The 24,887-nt window shown below is 38.3% G+C and overlaps 1 protein-coding gene across 2 annotated transcripts in view; it reads left to right on the top strand.

Annotated features, from left to right (window-relative positions):
* The window catches only part of MARK1 (microtubule affinity regulating kinase 1), a 104,487-nt gene that overhangs the window by 46,081 nt on the left and 33,519 nt on the right, over positions 1-24,887 (top strand). For both annotated transcript variants that reach the window (XM_072140097.1, XM_072140096.1), the window contains exons 4-5: positions 15,505-15,553; positions 21,503-21,568. In XM_072140097.1, the coding sequence (XP_071996198.1) occupies positions 15,505-15,553; positions 21,503-21,568 (115 nt within the window). The remainder of the gene's footprint in view (positions 1-15,504; positions 15,554-21,502; positions 21,569-24,887) is intronic.

Below are 24,887 nucleotides of genomic sequence, written 5' to 3'. Positions count from 1 at the left end.
CACTACTGACAATAGATGATGTCACAGCTTATCTCCTCCCCCTCCCTGTACAATGACCTCTATATAGATAACACTGACCCATCATTACATCACTACTGACAATAGATGATGTCACAGCTTATCTCCTCCCCCTCCCTGTACAATGACCTCTATATAGATAACACTGACCCATCATTACATCACTACTGACAATAGATGATGTCACAGCTTATCTCCTCCCCCTCCCTGTACAATGACCTCTATATAGATAACACTGACCCATCATTACATCACTTCTGACAATAGATGATGTCACAGCTTATCTCCTCCCCCTCCCTGTACAATGACCTCTATATAGATAACACTGACCCATCATTACATCACTACTGACAATAGATGATGTCACAGCTTATCTCCTCCCCCTCCCTGTACAATGACCTCTATATAGATAACACTGACCCATCATTACATCACTACTGACAATAGATGATGTCACAGCTTATCTCCCCCCCCCTCCCTGTACAATGACCTCTATATAGATAACACTGACCCATCATTACATCACTACTGACAATAGATGATGTCACAGCTTATCTCCTCCCCCTCCCTGTACAATGACCTCTATATAGATATCACTGACCCATCATTACATCACTACTGACAATAGATGATGTCACAGATTATCTCCTCCCCCTCCCTGTACAATGACCTCTATATAGATAACACTTACCCATCATTACATCACTACTGACAATAGATGATGTCGCAGCTTATCTCCTCCCCTCCCTGTACAATGACCTCTATATGTAGATAACACTGACCCATCATTACATCACTACTGACAATAGATGATGTCACAGCTTATCTCCTCCTCCTCCCTGTACAATGACCTCTATATAGATAACACTGACCCATCATTACATCACTACTTACAATAGATGATGTCACAGCTTATCTCCTCCTCCTCCCTGTACAATGACCTCTATATAGATAACACTGACCCATCATTACATCACTACTGACAATAGATGAAGTCACAGCTTATCTCCTCCCCCTCCCTGTACAATGACCTCTATATAGATAATACTGACCCATCATTACATCACTACTGACAATAGATGATGTCACAGCTTATCTCCTCCTCCTCCCTGTACAATGACCTCTATATAGATAATACTGACCCATCATTACATCACTACTGACAATAGATGATGTCACAGCTTATCTCCTCCCCCTTCCTGTACAATGACCTCTATATAGATAACACTGACTCATCATTACATCACTACTGACAATAGATGATGTCACAGCTTATCTCCTCCCCTCCCTGTACAATGACCTCTATATAGATAACACTGACCCATCATTACATCACTACTGACAATAGATGATGTCACAACTTATCTCCTCCCCCTCCCTGTACAATGTCCTCTATATAGATAACACTGACCCATCATTACATCACTACTGACAATAGATGATGTCACAGCTTATCTCCTCCCCTCCCTGTACAATGACCTCTATATAGATAACACTGACCCATCATTACATCACTACTGACAATAGATGATATCACAGCTTATCTCCTCCCCTCCCTGTACAATGACCTCTATATGTAGATAACACTGACCCATCATTACATCACTACTGACAATAGATGATGTTACATCTTATCTCCTCCTCCTCCCTGTACAATGACCTCTATATAGATAACACTGACCCATCATTACATCACTACTGACAATAGATGATGTCACAGCTTATCTCCTCCTCCTCCCTGTACAATGACCTCTATATAGATAACACTGACCCATCATTACATCACTACTGACAATAGATGATGTCACAGCTTATCTCCTCCCCCTCCCTGTACAATGGCCTCTATATAGATAACACTGACCCATCATTACATCACTACTGTCAATAGATGATGTCACAGATTATCCCCTCCCCCTCCCTGTACAATGACCTCTATATAGATAACACTGACCCATCATTACATCACTACTGACAATAGATGATGTCACAGATTATCTCCTCCCCCTCCCTGTACAATGACCTCTATATAGATAACACTGACCCATCATTACATCACTACTGACAATAGATGATGTCACAGCTTATCTCCTCCTCCTCCCTGTACAATGACCTCTATATAGATAATACTGACCCATCATTACATCACTACTGACAATAGATGATGTCACAGCTTATCTCCTCCCCCTTCCTGTACAATGACCTCTATATAGATAACACTGACTCATTATTACATCACTACTGACAATAGATGATGTCACAGCTTATCTCCTCCCCTCCCTGTACAATGACCTCTATATAGATAACACTGACCCATCATTACATCAATACTGACAATAGATGATGTCACAACTTATCTCCTCCCCCTCCCTGTACAATGTCCTCTATATAGATAACACTGACCCATCATTACATCACTACTGACAATAGATGATGTCACAGCTTATCTCCTCCCCTCCCTGTACAATGACCTCTATATAGATAACACTGACCCATCATTACATCACTACTGACAATAGATGATATCACAGCTTATCTCCTCCCCTCCCTTTACAATGACCTCTATATGTAGATAACACTGACCCATCATTACATCACTACTGACAATAGATGATGTCACAGCTTATCTCCTCCTCCTCCCTGTACAATGACCTCTATATAGATAACACTGACCCATCATTACATCACTACTGACAATAGATGATGTCACAGCTTATCTCCTCCCCCTCCCTGTACAATGGCCTCTATATAGATAACACTGACCAATCATTACATCACTACTGTCAATAGATGATGTCACAGATTATCCCCTCCCCCTCCCTGTACAATGACCTCTATATAGATTACACTGACCCATCATTACATCACTACTGACAGTAGATGATGTCACAGCTTATCTCCTCCTCCTCCCTGCACAATGACCTCTATATAGATTACACTGACCCATCGTTACATCACTACTGACAATAGATGATGTCACAGCTTATCTCCTCCCCCTTCCTGTACAATGACCTCTATATAGATAACACTGACCCATCATTACATCACTACTGACAATAGATGATGTCACAGCTTATCTCCTCCTCCCTGTACAATGACCTCTATATAGATAACACTGACCCATCATTACCTCACTACTGACAATAGATGATGTCACAGCTTATCTCCTCCCCCCTCCCTGTACAATGACCTCTATATAGATAACACTGACCCATCATTACATCACTACCGACAATAGATGATGTCACAGCTTATCTCCTCCCCCTCCCTGTACAGTGACCTCTGTATAGATAACACTGACCCATCATTACATCACTACTGACAATACATGATGTCACAGCTTATCTCCTCCCCCTCCCTGTACAATGACCTCTATATAGATAACACTGACCCATCATTACATCACTACTGACAATAGAGGATGTCACAGCTTATCTCCTCCCCCTCCCTGTACAATGACCTCTATAAAGATAACACTGACCCATCATTACATCACTACTGACAATAGATGATGTCACAGCTTATCTCCTCCTCCTCCCTGTACAATGTCCTCTATATAGATAACACTGACCCATCATTACATCACTACTGACAATAGATGATGTCACAGCTTATCTCCTCCTCCTCCCTGTACAATGACCTCTATATAGATAACACTGACCCATCATTACATCACTACTGACAATAGATGATGTCACAGCTTATCTCCTCCCCCTTTCGTATTTTTCCCCGGTATATAAGTAGGACATAGAAATGACTCTTCTCATTACTTTTTGCCCCAGAAGAAGGATCTCAGGATGTGGTTAAGTGATCGCTCTCTGAAGTCAGATTTAAGGGCTTGTCTGGGACTGACATTTATTGGCCATATCCGTAGGCTCGGTGATTAATAGGACATGGGGGTGTCTGTCTCCCGGGCCCCGCACTCATCAGCCGGAAGCAGATGCCTCCATACACTGCAGTAGCGCAGCCCGGCCACTACATAACGTGCGGAGCCACCTGCATCTAATCAACCATCAATCGTCAATCTTGGACAATCCCCTTTAAAGGCTTGAATTCCCTTAAAGGGAACCTGTCACCAGGTTTTACCCCATTTCCTCATTTATGTGAAATGTCATCCGCTTACCTATAAAAAAATTCTCCTCCAAAGTCAAATTTGACTTTTCTTCTTACATCATTTTGACCTGAGATGAGTCAAGTTTAGTGGTTACAGGGGGAGTGTCACTTCAGGAGCCCCTATCTTTAGTTCTATACTATCTAGAAACATGCTGCTGGTGTCATATTAAAGATAATCTCATCTTTCCGATCACATCAGGCTTTTGGTTCTATGAGCTACAGAACCAGAGATCCAGGCAGTTAAATACATAGTTGGAAATACAGGCTGCAGATAAATATCTAGTTCCTGACTACTGCCTATATGTCCATTTCTGTAGCACCCAGAGCCATAAGCCTGATGCGATCTGAAAGATGAGAGCCTTATCTTTAAAATGAGACAAGCAACATTGTACTAGGTGCTACAGAGCAGAAGATTGGGGTATCTAAAGTGACACAACTCTGCAACCGCTAAACTTGACTCATCTCATGTGAAAATGGGTCATATTTGCCTGACTTTGCAGGAGAATTCACATGAAAGGACATTTCATCCCTGGGAGTTTAGTGGGGTGACAATACCTGGTGACAGATTAACTTTAATTCCGAGTAATTTTGTCCAGTTATTAGGTAACACATGGTATGGTCCACTTGAGACCAGACGTGATGACGATAGATCCATCCTTTGCGCGATTGCTCTTCTGATCATTGGACTCAACGGTCAGCTGTTGAGGCCAGTGATTTTCTGAGCTAGCGGGTGCACAATGTGTCGACAACCCTTCTGTTTCGGCGGGGAACAGACTCTCCCGATGGAGTAAAACTTTTTTAAGGTGCTTAGATGGTTTTACTTATTTTAGAAGGAACTTTTAAAACCCTAAAAACTGTCAATTGGGAATTTTTCTCCAATATTTGACCACAATTTACAGAAAATGTTCTTTTCTGGTGTTGTATATAGAAGAGAGGAAGTTCCAAATTCGAGATAAATCCTTCCCTACTAATATATGGTTTGGTTTCGAACACCAAGGACTGAAGGACCTAGTTAAGGTTCCATAACTTTAGGTCCATGATCCTAGGACCAAAAAGGTCATCACTTTGTAAATGAGAGCGATGGCCGCCGGGCAGAGGACATCACAACGTCGCTGGTTTGACCCCTTCTTTTATGATCACCTCGTGCTTCATTAGCAGAATATGGTGGACGGGGAGAGAGGTAATGCTCATAAAATTAAGGAAGCCTTCCGCGTCCTGCTAAATTATTCATGGCATCTTCTGCTTCCATTAGTAAAGGAGGAATATTGAGCGGTGAGGAGTGCTCCTAAATGTGCCCCGGGGAACCATTGTCAGGACAATGCACAGAGCCAAGGTCTGGCCACGAAGAAGAGGAGGGGCCCTCAGCCTGGACACGGGGCCCTACTTATCTACACTTAGTTGAGGGTAGAATACTACAAGGCTATGCTGTCTCATGTGTCACATGCAGCTAATTGCCCTCTTATCAGCCACAGGACAGTATTATAGTAGTTATATTCTTGTACATAGGGGGCAGTATTATAGTAGTTATATTCTTGTACATAGGGGGCAGTATTATAGTAGTTATATTCCTGTACATAGGGGGCAGTATTATAGTAGTTATATTCCTGTACATAGGGGGCAGTATTATAGTAGTTATATTCTTGTACATAGGGGGCAGTATTATAGTAGTTATATTCTTGTACATAGGGGGCAGTATTATAGTAGTTATATTCTTGTACATAGGGGGCAGTATTATAGTAGTTATATTCTTGTACATAGGGGGCAGTATTATAGTAGTTATATTATTGTACATAGGGGGCAGTATTATAGTAGTTATATTCCTGTACATAGGGGAAGTATTATAGTAGTTATATTCCTGTACATAGGGAGCAGTATTATAGTAGTTATATTCTTGTACATAGGGGGCAGTATTATAGTAGTTATATTCTTGTACATAGGGGGCAGTATTATAGTAGTTATATTCCTGTACATAGGGGGCAGTATTATAGTAGTTATATTCTTGTACATAGGGGCAGTATTATAGTAGTTATATTCCTGTACATAGGGGGCAGTATTATAGTAGTTATATTCTTGTACATAGGGGGCAGTATTATAGTAATTATATTCTTATACATAGGGGGCAGTATTATAGTAGTTATATCCTTGTACATAGGGGGCAGTATTATAGTAGTTATATTCTTGTACATAGGGGGCAGCATTATAGTAGTTATATTCTTGTACATAGGGGGCAGTATTATAGTAGTTATATTCTTGTACATAGGGGGCAGTATTATAGTAGTTATATTCTTGTACATAGGAGCAGTATTATAGTAGTTATATTCTTGTACATAGGGGGCAGTATTATAGTAGTTATATTATTGTACATAGGGGGCAGTATTATAGTAGTTATATTCTTGTACATAGGGGCAGTATTATAGTAGTTATATTCTTGTACATAGGGGGCAGTATTATAGTAGTTATATTCCTGTACATAGGGGGCAGTATTATAGTAGTTATATTCTTGTACATAGGGGCAGTATTATAGTAGTTATATTCCTGTACATAGGGGGCAGTATTATAGTAGTTATATTCTTGTACATAGGGGGCAGCATTATAGTAGTTATATTCTTGTACATAGGGGGCAGTATTATAGTAGTTATATTCCTGTACATAGGGGGCAGTATTATAGTAGTTATATTCCTGTACATAGGGGGCAGTATTATAGTAGTTATATTCCTGTACATAGGGGGCAGTATTATAGTAGTTATATTCCTGTACATAGGGAGCAGTATTATAGTAGTTATATTCTTGTACATAGGGGGCAGTATTATAGCAGTTATATTCTTGTACATAGGGGGCAGTATTATAGTAGTTATATTCTTGTACATAGGGGGCAGTATTATAGTAGTTATATTCCTGTACATAGGGGCAGTATTATAGTAGTTATATTTTTGTACATTGGGGGCAGTATTATAGTAGTTATATTTTTGTACATTGGAGGCAGTATTATAGTAATTATATTCTTATACATAGGGGGTAGTATTATAGTAGTTATATCCTTGTACATAGGGGGCAGTATTATAGTAGTTATATTCTTGTACATAGGGGGCAGCATTATAGTAGTTATATTCTTGTACATAGGGAGCAGTATTATAGTAGTTATATTCCTGTACATAGGGAGCAGTATTATAGTAGTTATATTCTTGTACATAGGGGGCAGTATTATAGCAGTTATATTCTTGTACATAGGGGGCAGTATTATAGTTTTTATATTCTTGTACATAGGGGGCAGTATTATAGTAGTTATATTCCTGTACATAGGGGCATTATTATAGTAGTTATATTTTTGTACATTGGGGGCAGTATTATAGTAGTTATATTCCTGTACATAGGGGCAGTATTATAGTAGTTATATTCTTGTACATAGGGGGCAGTATTATAGTAGTTATATTCTTGTACATAGGGGCAGTATTGTAGTAGTTATAATCCTGTACATAGGTGGCAGTATTATAGTAGTTATATTCTTGTACATAGGGGGCAGTATTATAGTAGTTATATTCTTGTACATAGGGGGCAGTATTATAGTAGTTATATTTTTGTACATTGGGGGCAGTATTATAGTAGTTATATTTTTGTACATAGGGGGCAGTATTATATTAGTTATATTCCTGTACATAGGGGGCGGTATTATAGTAGTTATATTCTTGTACATAGGGGGCGGTATTATAGTAGTTATATTCTTGTACATTGTGGGCAGTATTATAGTAGTTATATTCTTGTACATAGGGGGCAGTATTATAGTAGTTATATTCTTGTACATAGGGGGCAGTATTATAGTAGTTATATTCTTGTACATAGGAGGCAGTATTATAGTAGTTATATTCCTGTACATAGGGGGCAGTATTATAGTAGTTATATTCTTGTACATAGGGGGCAGTATTATAGTAGTTATATTCCTTTACATAGGGGGCAGTATTATAGTAGTTATATTCTTGTACATTGTGGGCAGTATTATAGTAGTTATATTCTTGTACATAGGGGGCAGTATTATAGTAGTTATATTCTTGTACATAGGGGGCAGTATTATAGTAGTTATATTCTTGTACATAGGAGGCAGTATTATAGTAGTTATATTCCTGTACATAGGGGGCAGTATTATAGTAGTTATATTCTTGTACATAGGGGGCAGTATTATAGTAGTTATATTCCTTTACATAGGGGGCAGTATTATAGTAGTTATATTCCTGTACATAGGGGGCAGTATTATAGTAGTTATATTCTTGTACATAGGGGGCAGTATAATAGTAGTTATATTCTTGTACATAGGGGGCAGTATTATAGTAGTTATATTCCTGTACATAGGGAGCAGTATTATAGTAGTTATATTCGTGTACATAGGGGGCAGTAGTATAGTAGTTATATTCTTGTACATAGGGGGCAGTAGTATAGTAGTTATATTCTTGTACATAGAGGGCAGTATTATAGTAGTTATATTCTTGTACATAGGAGGCAGTATTATAGTAGTTATATTCTTGTACATAGGGGGCAGTATTATAGTAGTTATATTCCTGTACATAGGGGGCAGTATTATAGTAGTTATATTCTTGTACATAGGGAGCAGTATTATAGTAGTTATATTCCTGTACATAGGGGGCAGTATTATAGTAGTTATATTCTTGTACATAGGAGCAGTATTATAGTAGTTATATTCTTGTACATAGGGGGCAGTATTATAGTAGTTATATTCTTGTACATAGGGGGCAGTATTATAGTAGTTATATTCCTGTACATAGGGGGCAGTATTATAGTAGTTATATTCTTGTACATAGGGAGCTGTATTATAGTAGTTATATTCTTGTACATAGGGGGCAGTATTATAGTAGTTATATCCCTGTACATAGGGGGCAGTATTATAGTAGTTATACTCTTGTACATAGGGGGCAGTATTATAGTAGTTATATTCTTGTACATAGGGGGCAGTATTATAGTAGTTATATTCCTGTACATAGGGGGCAGTATTATAGTAGTTATATTCCTGTACATAGGGGGCAGTATTATAGTAGTTATATTCCTGTACATAGGGGGCAGTATTATAGTAGTTATATTCCTGTACATAGGGGGCAGTATTATAGTAGTTATATTCTTGTACATAGGGGGCAGTATTATAGTAGTTATATTCTTGTACATAGGGGGCAGTATTATAGTAGTTATATTCTTGTACATAGGGAGCAGTATTATAGTAGTTATATTCCTGTACATAGGGGGCAGTATTATAGTAGTTATATTCTTGTACATAGGGGGCGATATTATAGTAGTTATAGTCTTGTACATAGGGGGCAGTATTATAGTAGTTATATTCCTGTACATAGGGGGCAGTATTATAGTAGTTATATTCTTGTACATAGGGGGCAGTATTATAGTAGTTATATTCTTGTACATAGGGGGCAGTATTATAGTAGTTATATTCCTGTACATAGGGGGCAGTATTATAGTAGTTATATTCCTGTACATAGGGGGCAGTATTATAGTAGTTATATTCTTGTACATAGGGGGCAGTATTATAGTAGTTATATTCCTGTACATAGGGGGCAGTATTATAGTAGTTATATTCTTGTACATAGGGGGCAGTATTATAGTAGTATAATTGTATAATAATAAGATCTATTAATGTTCATTAATGTTAACAATATACTGTGAAAATCTTTAGTGGGTCACTAATGGGTAAAAAAAACCATAACTTCATTATTTCTAATCACTTAGTGCATAAGTGATTACCCATGATGCTGCGGCTGCCTTGTAATTAATTTATGTCTGGTGATAGCTGTAATATGTGACTATTGGGGATATAGGCAGTGATTAGGAATCCTTGCACCTAGGAGAAGCTCTAGCCGTTGCCACTGCCCCAATTAAAATGTCAAAATATGGTTATGATATAGGACTACTGTTATCAACTACCTTGTCTCCCCCTTCCTGGTTTCTCCAGGAAGGGACCAGGATGCAGTGACTTTACACTGCCTTACAGTGCAATGACACTCCGATACCTGAGTACATAACCTCTCCCTCGCAGGAGTCATTACATCATGGATGATGGGTACAAGCTGCTGTACTAAAGACATCCTGCCCCCTCAGTCACAGCAGTTGCCAGATGTTTGTCACTCTGCTGTGACTGTGGGGGCTGGATGTCTTTAGTACAGCAGCATGAATCCGGTTCTATGATGCAAGATTATTCTTGAATGTTTGTGGTTGTCCTATATTGTCACATGTATGTTACTTAATCATTACTTAATAGCACCTTAAAGGGATAGCCTCCCGTAATAGGCCAATTCCTGTACTGATCTAACTATGTTTGATGGTATAGTCTGATCATCATATCACATAGATCATCTATCATATTAAGTTTCCTGCTACAAATGTGACCTAGCAGCACTTCCCATTAGGACCATTAAAGGGAACCATATTTTACCCCAATAAACTAGCAGACCCATCAGGTATGAGGTGAAATGTCCTTTCCAGAATTCCCCCTTTTATGTGAATTCTCACCCTTTAACCTATTATAAAAATCTCCTCCAAAGCCGTGTGACATTGAGCAGAGAAGAGTCATATTTTGCCTGAGCTGAGTCAAGTTTAGAGGCTGCCGGGCGAGCGTCACTTCAGACATTCCTATATGCAGTTCTGTGGCACCTAGAAACGTGCTGCTGGTGTCATATTAAACATAAGAATCTCGTCTTTCAGATCACATCCGTTCTGTGATCTACAGAACCAGAGTTAAAGACATAGTTGGAAATGTAAGCTGCAGATCAAGATCCAATTCCTGTTAATTTTCCTTTCTCCAGTTCTGTAGGTCACAGAACCACAAATCCTGGTGTCATCTGAAAGATAAGATTCTTATCTTTAATAAAACACCAGAATTTCTGGATACCATAGAACTCAGTTAAAATCTGACTCTTCTCTGCTAATTGTCACGTGATTTTGGAGGAGATTTTTTTTTTTTATATAGGTAAACGGGTGCAATGTTACATAAAAGAGGGAATTTTAGAAAGGACATTTTATCCCCTACCTGAGGGGGTTGCTAGTTTAATGGGTAAAATCTGCTGATAGGTTCCCTTTTCAAAGGAGTTTTCACCACGTCCAGGGGTTACATCCAGAATTTTTGTGGGTTCTAGGTCTAAAGTCACCCATTATCACAAACTGATAGCAAAAATCAAGAAAATTTTATATTTTCAGGCTCTATGACAATGTAATGTATATTCGCAGTGATCTGGACCCTCTCGCGCCCCGTAGCTTAAACACTGCGACTATATAAAGCGGCGCAGATAGCGGGTTACCAGGCAGGGTGACATTTCCTTGTTTGTTATCATCCAGGGTCCCCGCTGTCTAATTACTACATCTCCGGCTCTGACCTAGTAAAAAAAACGTACGCGTCCTGTCAGGCGTCACCACCGCGTTATGGCAAGACCCCATTATATACAGGGCACAGCTGCTACGTGCGGGGGAGATGGCAGGGCGCCCAGTCAACGTGCAAGCTATACGTCTTACTAGCGGGATCTGGGGAGTGTAGGATCTAAAATTAGCCGGGGTAAGGTGTACGCCATAGTAGGTGCGTGAGCGAGCCGAGGGCTTCACGCCGTCTCGTAGCCGCGCTTTGTTCTATTATAAGGCATTACACCTACATAGCATCCGATTTAGGAACGTTACATGTGACCCTGTGCTATGCGTGAGGTCCCCGGGGACCTTTCATGTCACCATCTGCGGAGTCCCTCCAGCGAGGAGCCCTACAGTGACTGTTATTACTAGTATTATCCAGGTTATTATATATTATACACACTGTAATATGGCCTTATACATAGGGGTCACACCTCCCAAATCATTAACCGCTACCCATAGACCTACCTATAACCTGTGCCTTAATAGTGGACTATAATATGGGCGGATTGGCTGGTAGCCCAGGGCCCAAGGCTTCTAGGGGGCCACTCAAATCACCCACCAAGTTTTATACTCTTTACCCCATGAAGTCCTCATACATCTGTCCCTGCTCTCAATAAACATGTACACAAGAGCCATTTCAGGACCTTTGAAGGTCCTTTAAAGGTCCTGAAACGACAGATTGAAGGTCCTCAATTCTCCAAGTACCAGATGTAGGAAGTGATTCCAGACTTGTAGGGGCTATAATATTCATCATACAGGCCAGAGCCCATGGTGGTCTTATCCACCCCTGGTCGCCCCTGATGATATCTATAAGCTCTTGGGTTTATTATATCCCTTATATTTTCCAAGAATGAAAAATTACTTTAAATTTAAAGGGATTTTTGCAGCTTCTAAATCACTGCATAAGTAACACCATCATCGTGTAGGGCACTCGATAAGCTTTCCAAATATAACTTTCCCGTGTCCCAGTGACCTATCACTTTAGAGAAAATTGTGTTTTTATATTTATGCAAATTAGCTTCTAGGGGGCGGGGCCGTGCCTACTGCTACATTTTTTCTGTACCTTCTGTCTATTGGGGGTATCAGTCAATGTGTAAAAGGGTATTGCTGCTAGAGGCTACTTGGTGTCATTCTCTCCGTGTTGGCGTGGGTTTCCTCCGGGTCCTCCGTTTTCCTCCCTCAGTCCAAAAACATACTGGTAGGTTAATTAGATTGTGAGCCCCATTGGGGACAGGGACCGATTTGGCAAATCGCTGCGTAATCTGTGTGCGCTATATAAATAAAGAATTATTATTAATTATTATTATTATAATAAAAAAAATACACGTGCCTCCACCCCCTGGTGCACTGAAAAGCTAATTTGCATAAATACATACATTTCTCCAGAATTGTCCAGTACACACTGCACATAGTACACACTGTACATAGTACACACTGTACATAGTACACACTGCACATAGTACACACTGCACATAGTACACACTGTACATAGTACACACTGTACATAGTACACACTGCACATAGTACACAACGCACATAGTACACACCGCACATAGTACACACTGCACATAGTACACACCGCACATAGTACACACTGCACATAGTACACACTGCACATAGCACACACTGCACATAGCACACACTGCACATAGCACACACCGCACATAGCACACACCGCACATAGTACACACCGCACATAGTGCACACCGCACATAGTGCACACTGCACACAGTACACACCGCACACAGTACACACCGCACATAGTACACACCGTACATAGTACACACCGCACATAGTACACACCGCACATAGTACACACTGCACATAAAACACACCGCACATAGTACACACTGCACATAGTACACACTGCACATAGTACACAGGACACTGAACATAGTATACACTGCACATAGTACACCCTGCACATAGTACACCCTGCACATAGTACACACCGCACATAGTACACACTGTACATAGTACACACTGCACATAGTACACACTGCACATAGTACACACTGCACATAGTACACACTGCACATAGCACACACCGCACATAGTACACAATGCACATAGTACACACTGCACATAGTACACACTTCACATAGTACACACCGCACATAGTACACACCGCACATAGTACACACTGCACATAGTACACACTGCACATAGTACACACCGCACATAGTACACACCGCACATAGTACACACTGCACATAGTACACCCTGCACATAGTACACACCGCACATAGTGCACACCGCACATAGTGCACACCGCACACAGTACACACCGCACACAGTACACACCGCACATAGTACACACCGCACATAGTACACACCGTACATAGTACACACCGCACATAGTGCACACCGCACATAGTGCACACCGCACATAGTGCACACCGCACATAGTGCACACCGCACATAGACCACACTGCACATAGTGCACACTGCACATAGTGCACACCGCACATAGTGCACACTGCACATAGTGCACACCGCACATAGTGCACACCGCACACAGTGCACACCGCACACAGTACACACCGCACACAGTACACACCGCACACAGTACACACCGCACATAGTACACACCGCACATAGTACACACCGCACATAGTACACACCGCACATAGTACACACCGCACATAGTACACACTGCACATAGTACACACCGCACATAGTACACACCGCACATAGTACACACCGCACATAGTACACACTGCACATAAAACACACCGCACATAGTACACACTGCACATAGTACACACTGCACATAGTACACACCGCACATAGTACACAATGCACATAGTACACACTGCACATAGTACACACCGCACATAGTATACACACTACACATAGTACACCCTGCACATAGTACACCCTGCACATAGTACACCCTGCACATAGTACACCCTGCACATAGTACACCCTGCACATAGTACACACCGCACATAGTACACACCGCACATAGTACACACCGCACATAAAACACACCGCACATAGTACACACTGCACATAGTACACACTGCACATAGTACACACTGCACATAGTACACACCGCACATAGTACACAATGCACATAGTACACGCTGCACATAGTACACACTTCACATAGTACACACCGCACATACTACACACCGCACATAGTACACACCGCACATAGTACACACCGCACATAGTACACACTGCACATAGTACACACTGCACATAGTACGCACACTGCACATAGTACACACTGCACATAGTACACACTGCACATAGTACGCACACTGCACATAGTACACACCGCACATAGTACACACCGCACATAGTACACACCGCACATAGTACACACCGCACACAGTACACACTGCACATAGTACACACCGCACACAGTACACACTGCACATAGTACACACTGCACATAGTACACACTTCACATAGTACACACCGCACATAGTACACACCGCACATAGTACACACCGCACATAGTACACACTGCACATAGTACACACTGCACACAGTACACACTGCACACAGTACACACTGCACATAGTACACACTGCACATAGTACACACTGCACATAGTACACACTGCACATAGTACACACTGCACACAGTACACACTGCACACAGTACACACTGCACATAGTACACACACTGCACATAGTACACACTGCACATAGTACACACTGCACACAGTACACCCTGCACATAGTACACACTGCACATAGTACACACTGCACATAGTACACACTGCACACAGTACACACTGCACACAGTACACACTGCACACAGTACACACTGCACATAGTACACACTGCACATAGTACACACTGCACATAGTACACACTGCACATAGTACACACTGCACATAGTACACACTGCACTCTTCTTAGTAAATGTGCCTCATGATGTTTATAGCACAATTATTGCTGCCTCATTCTGCTTTATTGAGGGATATAATTAATGTGATTTTCCTTATTTTTCCAGTTATTTCGGGAAGTACGAATAATGAAGATCCTAAATCACCCGAATATTGGTAAGAAGTCATGATTTATAGTTATATGGGCTCCGTCTGTGGTTCAGTAATTTCTACAGAAGTCTCACTGAGGCATTGGGCCAGATTTATTAAGCTGTCTAAAAGTTAGAATGTGCTGAGATGTCCATGGCAACCAATTACAGCTCGGCTTTCATTTTATGAATATTCATTCTATCTATCTCATATCTATCTATCTATCTATCTATCTCATATCTATCTATCTATCTCATATCTAACTATCTATCTCATATCTATCTATCTATCTATCTATCTATCTATCTCATATCTATCTATCTATCTCATATCTATCTATCTATCTCATATCTATCTATCTATCTATCTATCTATCTATCTCATATCTATCTATCTATCTATCTCATATCTAACTATCTATCTCATATCTATCTATCTATCTCATATCTATCTATCTATCTCATATCTATCTATCTCATATCTATCTCATATCTATCTATCTATCTATCTATCTATCTATCTATCTATCTATCTATCTATCTATCTATCTATCTCATATCTATCTATCTAGCTATCTATCTCATATCTATCTCATATCTATCTATCTATCTATCTCATATCTATCTATCTATCTATCTATCTCATATCTATCTATCTCATATCTATCTATCTCATATCTATCTATCTATCTCATATCTATCTATCTCATATCTATCTCATATCTATCTATCTATCTATCTCCTATCTATCTATCTCATATCTATCTATCTATCTCATATCTATCTATCTATCTCATATCTATCTATATATCTATCTATCTATCTCATATCTATCTATCTATCTATCTATCTATCTATCTCATATCTATCTATCTCATATCTATCTATCTATCTCATATCTATCTATCTATCTCATATCTATCTATCTCATATCTATCTATCTCGTATCTATATCATATCTATCTATCTCATATCTATATCATATCTATCTATCTCATATCTATCTATCTCGTATCTATCTATCTATCTCATATCTATCTATCTCATATCTATCTATCTATCTCATATCTATCTATCTCATATCTATCTATCTATCTATCTCATATCTATCTATCTATCTATCTATCTATCTCATATCTATCTCATATCTATCTATCTCATATCTATCTATCTCATATCTATCTATCTCATATCTATCTATCTGTCTCATATTTATCTCATATCTATCTATCTATCTATCTATCTATCTATCTATCTATCTATCTATCTATCTCATATCTATCTATCTATCTATCTATCTATCTCATATCTATCTATCTCATATCTATCTATCTATCTATCTCATATCTATCTATCTATCTATCTATCTATCTATCTCATATCTATCTCATATCTATCTATCTCATATCTATCTATCTATCTCATATCTATCTATCTATCTATCTATCTATCTCATATCTATCTATCTATCATCTATCGCATATCTATCTATCTATCTATCTATCTATCTATCTATCTATCTATCTCATATTTATCTCATATCTATCTATCTCATATCTATCTATCTCATATCTATCTATCTATCTATCTCATATCTATCTATCTATCTATCTATCTCATATCTATCTATCTATCTCATATCTAACTATCTATCTCATATCTATCTATCTATCTATCTATCTCATATCTATCTATCTATCTCATATCTATCTATCTATCTCATATCTATCTATCTATCTATCTATCTCATATCTATCTATCTATCTATCTATCTCATATCTAACTATCTATCTCATATCTATCTATCTATCTCATATCTATCTATCTATCTCATATCTATCTATCTCATATCTATCTATCTATCTATCTATCTATCTATCTATCTATCTATCTATCTATCTATCTATCTCATATCTATCTATCTAGCTATCTATCTCATATCTATCTCATATCTATCTATCTATCTATCTCATATCTATCTATCTATCTATCTCATATCTATCTATCTCATATCTATCTATCTATCTCATATCTATCTATCTCATTTCTATCTCATATCTATCTATCTATCTATCTCCTATCTATCTATCTCATATCTATCTATCTATCTCATATCTATCTATCTATCTCATATCTATCTATATATCTATCTATCTATCTCATATCTATCTATCTATCTATCTATCTATCTCATATCTATCTATCTCATATCTATCTATCTATCTCATATCTATCTATCTATCTCATATCTATCTATCTCATATCTATCTATCTCGTATCTATATCATATCTATCTATCTCATATCTATATCATATCTATCTATCTCATATCTATCTATCTCGTATCTATCTATCTATCTCATATCTATCTATCTCATATCTATCTATCTATCTCATATCTATCTATCTCATATCTATCTATCTATCTATCTCATATCTATCTATCTATCTCATATCTATCTATATATCTATCTATCTATCTCATATCTATCTATCTATCTATCTATCTATCTATCTATCTATCTCATATCTATCTATCTCATATCTATCTATCTATCTCATATCTATCTATCTATCTCATATCTATCTATCTCATATCTATCTATCTCGTATCTATATCATATCTATCTATCTCATATCTATATCATATCTATCTATCTCATATCTATCTATCTCGTATCTATCTATCTATCTCATATCTATCTATCTCATATCTATCTATCTATCTCATATCTATCTATCTCATATCTATCTATCTATCTATCTCATATCTATCTATCTATCTATCTATCTATCTCATATCTATCTCATATCTATCTATCTCATATCTATCTATCTCATATCTATCTATCTCATATCTATCTATCTGTCTCATATTTATCTCATATCTATCTATCTATCTATCTATCTATCTATCTATCTATCTATCTCATATCTATCTATCTATCTATCTATCTATCTCATATCTATCTATCTCATATCTATCTATCTATCTATCTCATATCTATCTATCTATCTATCTATCTATCTATCTATCTCATATCTATCTCATATCTATCTATCTCATATCTATCTATCTATCTCATATCTATCTATCTATCTATCTATCTATCTATCTATCTCATATCTATCTATCTATCATCTATCGCATATCTATCTATCTATCTATCTATCTATCTATCTATCTATCTATCTCATATTTATCTCATATCTATCTATCTCATATCTATCTATCTCATATCTATCTATCTATCTATCTCATATCTATCTATCTATCTATCTATCTCATATCTATCTATCTATCTCATATCTAACTATCTATCTCATATCTATCTATCTATCTATCTATCTATCTATCTCATATCTATCTATCTATCTCATATCTATCTATCTATCTCATATCTATCTATCTATCTATCTATCTATCTATCTCATATCTATCTATCTATCTATCTCATATCTAACTATCTATCTCATATCTATCTATCTATCTCATATCTATCTATCTATCTCATATCTATCTATCTCATATCTATCTCATATCTATCTATCTATCTATCTATCTATCTATCTATCTATCTATCTATCTATCTATCTATCTATCTCATATCTATCTATCTAGCTATCTATCTCATATCTATCTCATATCTATCTATCTATCTATCTCATATCTATCTATCTATCTATCTATCTCATATCTATCTATCTCATATCTATCTATCTCATATCTATCTATCTATCTCATATCTATCTATCTCATATCTATCTCATATCTATCTATCTATCTATCTCCTATCTATCTATCTCCTATCTATCTATCTCATATCTATCTATCTATCTCATATCTATCTATATATCTATCTATCTATCTCATATCTATCTATCTATCTATCTATCTCATATCTATCTATCTCATATCTATCTATCTATCTCATATCTATCTATCTATCTCATATCTATCTATCTCATATCTATCTATCTCGTATCTATATCATATCTATCTATCTCATATCTATATCATATCTATCTATCTCATATCTATCTATCTCGTATCTATCTATCTATCTATCTCATATCTATCTATCTCATATCTATCTATCTATCTCATATCTATCTATCTCATATCTATCTATCTATCTATCTCATATCTATCTATCTATCTATCTATCTATCTCATATCTATCTCATATCTATCTATCTCATATCTATCTATCTCATATCTATCTATCTCATATCTATCTATCTGTCTCATATTTATCTCATATCTATCTATCTATCTATCTATCTATCTCATATCTATCTATCTATCTATCTATCTATCTATCTCATATCTATCTATCTCATATCTATCTATCTATCTATCTCATATCTATCTATCTATCTATCTATCTATCTATCTATCTATCTATCTATCTATCTATCTATCTATCTATCTATCTCATATCTATCTCATATCTATCTATCTCATATCTATCTATCTATCTCATATCTATCTATCTATCTATCTATCTATCTCATATCTATCTATCTATCATCTATCGCATATCTATCTATCTATCTATCTATCTATCTATCTATCTATCTATCTATCTATCTCATATTTATCTCATATCTATCTATCTCATATCTATCTATCTCATATCTATCTATCTCATATCTATCTATCTATCTATCTCATATCTATCTATCTATCTATCTATCTATCTATCTCATATCTATCTATCTATCTATCTATCTCATATCTATCTATCTCATATCTATCTATCTCATATCTATCTATCTCATATCTATCTATCTCATATCTATATCATATCTATCTATCTCATATCTATCTATCTCGTATCTATCTATCTCATATCTATCTATCTATCTCATATCTATCTATCTCATATCTATCTATCTATCTCATATCTATCTATCTCATATCTATCTATCTATCTCATATCTATCTATCTATCTCATATCTATCTCATATCTATCTATCTCATATCTATCTATCTCATATCTATCCATCTCATATCTATCTATCTATCTCATATCTATCTATCTATCTCATATCTATCTATCTATCTATCTATCTCATATTTATCTCATATCTATCTATCTCATATCTATCTATCTCATATCTATCTATCTCATATCTATCTATCTATCTATCTCATATCTATCTATCTATCTATCTCATATCTATCTATCTCATATCTATCTATCTCATATCTATCTATCTATCTATCTCATATCTATCTATCTCATATCTATATCATATCTATCTATCTCATATCTATCTATCTATCTCGTATCTATCTATCTATCTCATATCTATCTATCTATCTCATATCTATCTATCTATCTCATATCTATCTATCTCATATCTATCTATCTATCTCATATCTATCTATCTCATATCTATCTATCTATCTCATATCTATCTATCTATCTATCTCATATCTATCTCATATCTATCTATCTCATATCTATCTATCTCATATCTATCTATCTCATATCTATCTATCTATCTATCTCATATCTATCTCATATCTATCTATCTCATATCTATCTATCTCATATCTATCTATCTCATATCTATCTATCTATCTCATATTTATCTCATATCTATCTATCTATCTATCTATCTATCTATCTATCTATCTATCTCATATTTATCTCATATCTATCTATCTATCTATCTATCTATCTATCTATCTCATATCTATCTATCTATCTATCTATCTATCTATCTCATATCTATCTATCTCATATCTATCTATCATCTATCGCATATCTATCTATCTATCTATCTCATATTTATCTCATATCTATCTATCTCATATCTATCTCATATCTATCTATCTATCTCATATCTATCTATCTATCTCCTATCTATCTATGTATCTATCTTCTATGTATCTCATATCTATCTATCTCCTATCCTTCCATCCACTTGTTAACCAATTGATTCTCTCTCTTCCTCTTTCAGTTAAACTCTTTGAAGTCATAGAAACTGAGAAGACGTTGTACCTGATAATGGAGTATGCGAGCGGCGGTGAGTCTATACTTTATACTTCTCCATAACTTTACACCTCATGCACTTATAGTCTCCTCACTGACAGCCATGCGCTCACTGGGGCCGCTGTCCGGGAGCATAGAAGAAGGTCGATAGTAGGAGGGAGAGGGAAGGAAGGCTCCTTGCCCCTCCCCTCTCCCTATGATGTTGGACATGTCCGATCTTTTATGACGTGGCCGCGACGCACACCCTGGGGTTGGAAATATGTCCATTAAAATGAATGAAGTTATTTCTCATTAAATCAATAGGGCCGTGTGCTAGCCGAATAATGTTACAGTAGGGCTAGCACACAGCCAAAAATATAACTGGCCACCCAAACCATAACTGGCCACCCCCCCATCCCAGACCATAACTGGCCGCCCCATCCCAAACCATAATTGGCCGCCCAATCCCAGACCATAACTGGCCGCCCGATCCCAAACCATAACTGGCCGCCCAATCCCAGACCATAACTGGCTGCCCGATCCCAGACCATTACTGGCCGCCCAATCCCAGACCATAACTGGCCGCCCAATCCCAAACCATAACTGGCCGCCCAATCCCAGACCATAACTGGCCGCCCAATCCCAAACCATAACTGGCCGCCCAATCCCAGAACATAACTGGCCGCCCAATCCCAGACCATAACTGGCCGCCCGATCCCAGACCATCACTGGCCGCCCGATCCCAGCCCATAACTGGCCGCCCGATCCCAGCCCATAACTGGCCGCCCAATCCCAGACCATAACTGGCTGCCCGATCCCAGCCCATAACTGGCCGCCCAATCCCAAACCATAACTGGCCGCCCAATCCCAAACCATAACTGGCCGCCCAATCCCAAACCATAATTGGCCGCCCAATCCCAAACCATAACTGGCCGCCCCATCCCAAACCATAACTGGCCGCCCGATCCCAGACCATCACTGGCCGCCCTATCCCAAACCATAACTGGCCGCCCGATCCCAAACCATAACTGGCCGCCCGATCCCAAACCATAACTGGCCGCCCAATCCCAGACCATAAGTGACCGCCAATCCCAAACCATAACTGGCCCCCCCATCCCAAACCATAACTGGCCGCCCAATCCCGAGCCATAACTGGCCGCCCAATCCCAGACCATAAGTGGCCGCCCAATCCCAAACCATAACTGGCCGCCCGATCCCAAACCATAACTTGTATATAATTGATAAAAGTTGCATGGAGGTGCACATATAAATATCTTCTCTAGTTCCCACCTGACCCTGATTGTAGTCAGGTTACTATATTCTTACCTATTCGTGTCTTCGGGGCGGCCATACACATTGTATAAAACTTTTCCTTCCATCACCCCCATACACAGGCATGCTTGGTCTGGCAGAGCATGCATGTGTTTTCATTGGGGAGAAGGGAATCTGCTGCTCGTCTCCTCTGACACTTGAGAATGTACTTATTGTCTACCAGTGATGCATTCTGGGTACAGATAACGCAGTCAGTGGCTCTGTATGTACCTCCAGGCACCTACCCCTGTCTCCTGTGGTTTAGAAGGATTTCTGATGACGGGATGGAAGATGCCACAGGGGGTCTTCAGAAATCACCAACTAGTAAACACCCCCCCCCCCCCCCGCCCCACTCTCTGCAGTACTACATATCACTGGTGTAATACTCTGCAGTACTACATATCACTGGTGTAATACTCTGCAGTACTACATATCACTGGTGTAATACTCTGCAGTACTACATATCACTGGTGTAATACTCTGCAGTACTACATATCACTGGTGTAATACTCTGCAGTACTGCATATCACAGGTGTAATACTCTGCAGTCCTATATATCACAGGTGTAATACTCTGCAGTACTATACATCACTGGTGTAATACTCTGCAGTACTACATATCACTGGTGTAATACTCTGCAGTACTACATATCACTGGTGTAATACTCTGCAGTACTATACATCACTGGTGTAATACTCTGCAGTACTACATATCACTGGTGTAATACTCTGCAGTACTACATATCACTGGTGTAATACTCTGCAGTACTATACATCACTGGTGTAATACTCTGCAGTACTACATATCACTGGTGTAATACTCTGCAGTACTACATATTACTGGTGTAATACTCTGCAGTACTGCATATCACTGGTGTAATACTCTGCAGTACTACATATCACTGGTGTAATACTTTGCAGTTCTATATATCACTGGTGTAATACTCTGCAGTACTATATATCACTGGTGTAATACTCTGCAGTCCTATACATCAGTAGTGTAATACTCTGCAGTACTATACATCACTGGTGTAATACTCTGCAGTACTATATATCACTGGTGTAATACGCTGCAGTACTATTTATCATTGGTGTAATACTCTGCAGTACTATACATCATTAGTGTAATACTCTGCGGTCCTATATATCACTGGTGTAATACTCTGCAGTCCTATACATCACTGGTATAATACTTTTCAGTACTATATATCACTGGTGTAATACTCTGCAGTACTATATATCACTGGTATAATACTTTTCAGTACTATATATCACTGGTGTAATACTCTGCAGTACTATATATCACTGGTGTAATACTCTGCAGTCCTATACATCAGTAGTGTAATACCCTGCGGGTCCAGTATTGATGCAGACAGACACTTTCTCACTGGAGTCCGGAAGGAGATTTTCTTATAGGGGGCGATGGGATTTGCAGAACTTGTCCCATGTTGCCAATATAGTTCTGTCTGGATCAATACCAATGCGGTATGATGGATCTGGGGGGGGGGGGGGGGGGCTTAAAGGGATGAGCATAGGGGCTGCAAGATATCTCTGATGGCTGCAGGGGGGGAGTCAATTCAGATGCCTCTACCTTCGGTTCTATAGCACCTAGAAACAAGCTGCTGGTGTCATATTAAAGATAAGGATCTCATCTTTCAGATCACACAAGGCGTGTGGTGTGGCTCTGTGATCTGAAGTATAGGTAGCTAACCTATATAGTTGGAAATTTGACCTCCAGATAAAGATCCAGTCCCCCCTCCCCTATTTTTTAACCGTTCGTATCTCTGGTTCCGTAGCTCAAAGAACCACAAGCAAAAAAAAAAAAGCCTTCTTTTTAATATGACACCAGCAGCGTGTTTCTAGGTGCTATAGAACAGACGATAGGGGCCTCTGAAGTGAAACTCACCCTGCAGTTTGTAAACTTGACCCATCTCTGAAAATTTGACTCTTCTCTGCTCATTGTCACATGACTTTTTTTTTAGGTAAACAGGGGAAATTTCACATAAAAGAGGGTGTTCTAGAAAGGACATTTCAACATCTGAGGGGGCTGGGAGTTTACCTGGG

This window comes from Engystomops pustulosus, chromosome 3, assembly GCF_040894005.1.
Source record: "Engystomops pustulosus chromosome 3, aEngPut4.maternal, whole genome shotgun sequence".
NCBI classification, from domain to species: domain Eukaryota; kingdom Metazoa; phylum Chordata; class Amphibia; order Anura; family Leptodactylidae; genus Engystomops; species Engystomops pustulosus.
The sequence above is the reverse complement of the archived record's forward strand: the minus strand, read 5'-3'. Positions and strand labels throughout refer to the sequence as shown.